Below are 6,179 nucleotides of genomic sequence, written 5' to 3'. Positions count from 1 at the left end.
CGCGAAGGTAGGAGCTACATGAGCCACACGGAGCCAGACGAATGCCGTCGAAAAACACGTGGTTGTCATCACTGAGCCAGGCAGTCGCTACGTGACTCATTTTACGTCCGACTTCGGCCGCCCCCTGCACTTGTTCAACGGGCTACACTCAGTGAGCCCGCACTGCGACGATCATATCAATGTGCTCGGCTGCGATGGCACGGCCGTCAAATCCGAAACAATAGGCGGCGTGTTCCGACTGTTTGAGCTGGCCACCGAATCACCCGTACACAGGTTAATCTGACAGCTGCATGGCAACGAGCTGAACCTCCTCCATCTGCTGCTGAGCTTGGAAGGCGCGGCCTGTGCCGGAGAGATCTGGGGGAGGGACGTTGTGGCGTTCAAGCCTACCTAGGTTGGTACACGTGCCAAACCTGCCGGTCGACCTGATTCAGCAGATGAGCACCAAACAGCAGTTGCTGTACCTTCTGGCCTCAGGCGTTCCAAACAGCTCGGTCCCAAACGTGGCAGCCCGGTGGCGAATCGGACCATCGAACCATCTCAGGCAAATATGAAAGCCTATTATCTTCGAATTTATAGCAATGAGTGTTCAAAGTTAACCAAGTATCTATTGATATGTCATGTCCTTACTGTTGAGCATTCACTTATTATCATACCTCGCGCCGTGCGTAGTGCGTCGCATCCTTTGCTGGTTGGTTCATGCTTACTAGTATATCTGTTGACATGTATTCCGTCACATTTAAGGACTGTGGATGTCGATATAATTATATTCACTAAAAAGGCGTAATAATATTTGTATTACACCACTAAAATGTATTTTTTTAATGCTCGGTTAGTAACGTATTGTTCCAATATATTCCCTCCTGTTTTCAGATGGGACCGCTTGTCTGCTCCTCACTCACATCTCTATCAAGACCTCCAGAAGCGTTCTCAAGGGCCTCGTCCAGCGCGTGGTCGGTCGCTATGCGTCGGTATGGTCCACCATCCGGCAAAACAGCGGCTGCGACTTTGGCTTGCGCAACTTGTTTCGGAGCATCGCGCTGCTCCGCGACCTGCCACAGCACACATAGGCCACGGTGCAGCCAGTCCTCCAGCGTAGCGGGTACTGGGTCCGTCCGGAACAGCTTCTGCTAGACATGGTGTGGGATAAGAAACATATGGTCCGCGAACAAGTGGTTCCGATCGTCGCGCCGCTCGTGAGCGGCAAACCAAAGGTCTTCTTCAGCCCAGGGATTTCGCCATCTCAGCTGTAAGCTTCGAGGCCGTGAGAAACACCGAACTGATTCCCTGGCACGGACCAGTCACACAGTCCCCATTGTGAGACCTTAGTGACTGCGAGCTGCGGAACAAGGTGCAGGCACCGCTGGCTGTTTTGCCCCATCTGGTTCACACTAGGAGTGCGACGCAGCGCCGCACTGCCAAGGACGTCTGTGGCTGGAGCTGGAGCTTCGGCAATATGTGGAGCCCAGCTGCGACGGTATTTCTGCTACCGTGCGGTCTCTGCCAACATGTGTTTCAGTTTTGCAGCCTGTGAGCAGTTGCTGTTTGGGCTGGTGCATCGAATACACAGGCTTGGCAAGGAGCAAGATGCGCATGGGGTCACCCTACCGGCCTCCCCTCCCCCCCCCCCCCCCTCCCCCCTCCGCCTTCCTCTCTACGTCCGTGGTGCAGGCTGCAGAACTTGCTGTATGTATTACGTTGTGCACCAGTCTATATATCTTGAGTCATATTCTGTACACATTTTTGTTTGCATCACGTGACTTGTCTCAGAGAATTGAAAGTCTATAGCAATGCTAACCAGCATGCTCCTACGAGTTCATACTCAACAGCACATAGAGTTTCCGCCAAAAGACAATCAATCGGGCAATGTCTGCACCGAATGTTAGGCCTTATACCGGGACATTCTCGTACGACGGCTTAACGAGCGCTCGGTAGCATCGTTTCTATACGCAAAGATATGTTGTGCCGCTTGCCACCAACGGCTTGGTGTTACCTGCGACAGAGCACGTCGTCCAGCATAGGGTGACTGCAACGCCGGGCATCGGTTTTTCGGGGATGTTTCGATCGACTCGCGCCTCACAAAATTTAAGTTTTTGGGAAGAACTTTTGCTATGGCCGTGTACTTTTGGACTCCTGCGCCAAAGAATTTCTTTGTCTCCGTTGATTTTGTTACTGATGACGCACCCTTATGTACATCTTTCACCGACGACCATCTACTTTCATTTGATTCGAGTCACAGAATCCAGCGATGCCAGTAGTGGCTAGGTTATCGGTTGTACATAGTGGTAACTTTATGCACAAACACTTAACAATAATAGACACTGTTTTTTGCACCTTTTGGACGGCAAGCTGGCAGTTGGTCTCCAACAACAATCAATACATGGCAATTGAATAGCAACAGCTACAGGTCCTCAGCAAGCATTTCTTGCCTGACGTTTTCTAGTCTTGAAGTGAGCATTGCAGTAAAGCCCGCCCCGACAACTCAGTTTGCTAGAACCCCTGGCTTCTCATTCACCCACCAGCTGCAGGGTGAGTTGAGTAACTTTCAGGGTTTGCTTTTTGTTTGACTGGAATAGCCTGTAGCCGGTTGTAGCAGCCGCGCTAAAGGCTCAGCACGGGGGCGTAGTAACTGTCTCCCTCCCCGTCCCCCGATGCCTATGTTCTTTACTTGAGCGCCATAGAAGTTTATTGTTGATTCCTTACGATGCCGACTGCCAAGCAAATTGAATGAAAAAAATCTTACTAAAATGAGCACCACAACCTATGCAATATAGCAAGCTCTAGAGTAGAAGAAAGGTTCTGACATTATCTGATCTTCATATCTGATCCTAGGTCAATCAAGCTTCCTAGCTCAGATGATGTGTTGCTTAAGAAAATATTTCGTGGATGTATGGTGTCATCCAACACTCTGTTGCTGCATCATAGAGAACGGTTCCAAAGAAATTGTCTTCCCTGAATGCATGGCGTGCCTTCGACCTGCCGTAGGTCAGCGACCTTATGTTTGAATACTTTTTTGCTGAATAGTGTTAGGTAGGTGATATAAGACGTGGGAGTATCGGCCAGGAAAACTTTGTAAAGATCATGAGCACGTGCTCGTTTTATTTTTATTTGAGGGGAGTATTCCTCATTTCTATGACACGTTGAATTGAAAACCCATCTTGAAGGTTTTTCCATGCAGTTCACAGCCCTGCCCTTCTTCAGATCTAAGTCCCTCTTGTTTCTGAGCTACACGCCCGCGAAGATGGGAAGACTATTGCGGGGAGAGTACTTCAATGTCACCTTGGCATTCATAACGTCATAATCACGTCATCAAAATGTTCCAATTTCATGATACGTGCGACGATTCGGGCCGAGAAAAGAATTGTCGAGCCATTCAGATTTCCTGCACTTGAGTTTTAATAACCAGAACTCAGGTGCAGGAGATATGGAAATAACCTGTTGTTTTATTGCTCACCTTGAAATTAACATTGTGTTTGGGTTAACGTCAGGACAAGGAATTTATGAACAACAATATGTTGCAAGGGCATGCTCTTGATATCAATGCCACCTTGTCTTTACGCCTCATTAAACTGACCCTGTGTTTTTTTCCATTTGACGTCCTACCGGTGGAATGATGCGCAGAAAGCAAAAGGGAAGCACCTATGTACGGCAATCACTGTCTTCGGTTGTAGGAATTGGGAGGGGAATGGACGTGTGGAAGGAACGACACATCTTCTTGACAACTATTGGGGCCCCATGGTGGCAGAGTTACAATCAGGCTAAGGTCAGTTAGGCTACAGCTACAATATCCACCAAAGATTTCGAACGCAGACTCCAAACCACTAGCTGTAAAAATAATTGCAGTTGACCGTCGACCCGGGCTATTTAATGATGACCGAATAAAGTAAAAAACTCGATTCAAGCCCAGAACACCAGGACTCGGACTCGGCCTTGAACTAAACGTCATGAACTATGACTCATAATGCAGTGTGCTTATTTAGAACAATGCGGCTTCCGTCATCCATCCATATCTGATACCTTTGTGCACATCAAACCTTCAGCACATCAAAACATGGTGTTATGTGCAGGTTGGAACAAAGCACTCACTTTTCAGTGTTCTGCTCAAACAATAAGCCCTTCCGCTCCAATTTAAAAATCGAGCCCAGGGCTGCCATGAAACACGTCACGTCTTTACGTAAGTGTATTGATAACAACTAGCACGCATCGCACAAAGACATCACACAGTACTCATTCACGGCATTTGGGGAGACACCAAGGGAACCCGAAGGCGTACAATATAACCGCAAGGAAGAGAGCCGCACGAATGCAAGAAAAGGATGTGTAGATGACTTTCATCATTTCTTAGCAAAGCTTGAGTTTGTTCGCGTAGGCGGCATTAAACGCAATTAAATGTAGCGGGCCCCTCGGTGGTGCGCTCCACCTACAAACGTTAATCTGGGTTGATGACGATATCACAGTGCGGCCTAAACGACTGATATTCCTAGACGTATTGCTGCTGCTCTGCCCAGAACAGCTCGGGGTGTTCAATCCTCAGCTGTTCATACTCCGGGATCTGCGCGGGCGCCACCGGCAGGTGGGCGCCCTGCGGCTGGTAGCCTCCCTCGTCGGCCACGTAGCTGACCTGGTAGGTGTTGCCGTCATCGCCCACGAACTGGTAGTTGCCCTGCTGGGTGAGGCTGCCTGTCTCTGGCTGAGGTCCAGGGTACACCTGACCTGTCTCAGCCACCTGCAAAGACAGAATGCACATTATGCCTAATATCGGTGAAGGCTGATCCCTAGAACTATGCGCTGCAAAACCGACGCACAAACAAAAAGGACACTGCCACAATAAAGTTAGAACCGATGGCCTTTTCATGTGAAGTGTGATTTATGCGCCGATCATAAAAGTGAGTCATCGTATCCCCATACCCAGAAGTATGGACAGCATGAAGTGCAAGACTCAGACAAACCGCGCCCGGCTTGGCTGCCACTTATGTTACCCTCCTGACTAACAAGTGCATCCCTGGCAACGTATACGGATGACTCGCTCCCTAATCAAACGCATTTAGTCATAACGTGTCAGCAGTTCACCAGATGAGAAATCCAGTGTCATCATGTGAAATGAGTGTAATAAAATCCTCAAAAACTTACCGCCTGTCCGTTGTCCTGTTCGTAGCTGTACTCGTAGCTTCCAGTGTCGGGATCCTGATCGAACCTCTGGCTGAGAATGCGGATCTCGGGCAGTCCAGACCTCACAAACTCATTAGCGTTGTAGTTTTGCGGAGCAGCAGCAGCCGCAACCACCAGTGTAGCAAAGACGAGCTAGGGAAAAGGCCAGCGCGTTATTTAGAACAATGCCTGCAATATATGTGCACCATCTTGACAAGAAAACGCGTGATTTAGGAGTTCAACCAAAAGAAATCTCTGGCTACTAATTAGCAAATACGTAATTGCTTCTGGCAATTCGTTTTAATCCACAGAACTCCTATCTTTATTGTCTACTAACACGTGATTGTCCAAACATTTGTCACGCATTTGGAAGTTCCCGACCTTGCCTGGTTATCCAGTCTGTGATTGTAAAGAACAGATAACTTGAAAGTCCTCGACTGGGCATGTTTCTGTAACAATAATGGCGCTCCCTATGCTGAAGATGCGTTAGCCACTACGGGCATCAGATTGTCATGGGGCCTGCCCAGTGCCACGTCTGCCTGGTAATCCTCGTTCAGTTGCCCGGTACACGGCCGCTGTTCGGGCAACTACAGCACACACCACTCACCAGCTGCATGGCTCTGTGGTCCTCAGATCTGTTGTGCTGGGACGGCTGCAGCAAGCGACTGATGCTGAGAGCTCCAGCTCCAGGCCTTATAAGCGCCGTCAGCGGTGACGTCGCGCGGGCGAGCTACCCCGCCATGCCGACCTTTCCCTGCCCCGACAGCCGACGGCGACCTTCACAGCTCTTGCCGCTGGCTAAATGCCCACCCGCGAGATCGTCTGGGCTCCGTGCACACCTCCGCGCATGCTCCCAGAAACAGGCGCAGATTAGATTATAAAGTTGAAGAATCTTAAAGTTAAATTGGAAATTGAACGGACATGGATACAAATATTCGGACTTTTTTGGATAGTCGATATCATTCTGTCGTGTCGTATGTTGATATGCAGGACGCGCCTCACTTACAGACGATAATTTTAGTTATTATCAT

At 49.2% G+C, this 6,179-nt stretch overlaps 1 protein-coding gene across 1 annotated transcript in view; it reads right to left on the bottom strand.

The window, feature by feature from the left end:
• Window positions 1-4,407: 4,407 nt before the first annotated feature.
• Window positions 4,408-6,179, bottom strand: part of LOC119113098 (larval cuticle protein 65Ag1) — a 6,655-nt gene continuing 4,883 nt past the window's right edge. The window contains exon 3 of the mRNA XM_037237428.1: window positions 4,408-4,726. Coding sequence (XP_037093323.1) covers window positions 4,481-4,726 — 246 coding nt within the window. The 3' untranslated portion in view covers window positions 4,408-4,480. The remainder of the gene's footprint in view (window positions 4,727-6,179) is intronic.

Source organism: Pollicipes pollicipes, unplaced genomic scaffold (assembly GCF_011947565.3).
Source record: "Pollicipes pollicipes isolate AB1234 unplaced genomic scaffold, Ppol_2.1 Scaffold_7261;HRSCAF=8764_pilon_pilon_pilon, whole genome shotgun sequence".
In the NCBI taxonomy this organism is placed as follows: Eukaryota; Metazoa; Arthropoda; class Thecostraca; order Pollicipedomorpha; family Pollicipedidae; genus Pollicipes; species Pollicipes pollicipes.
This window is presented reverse-complemented; position numbering and strand designations above follow the sequence as displayed.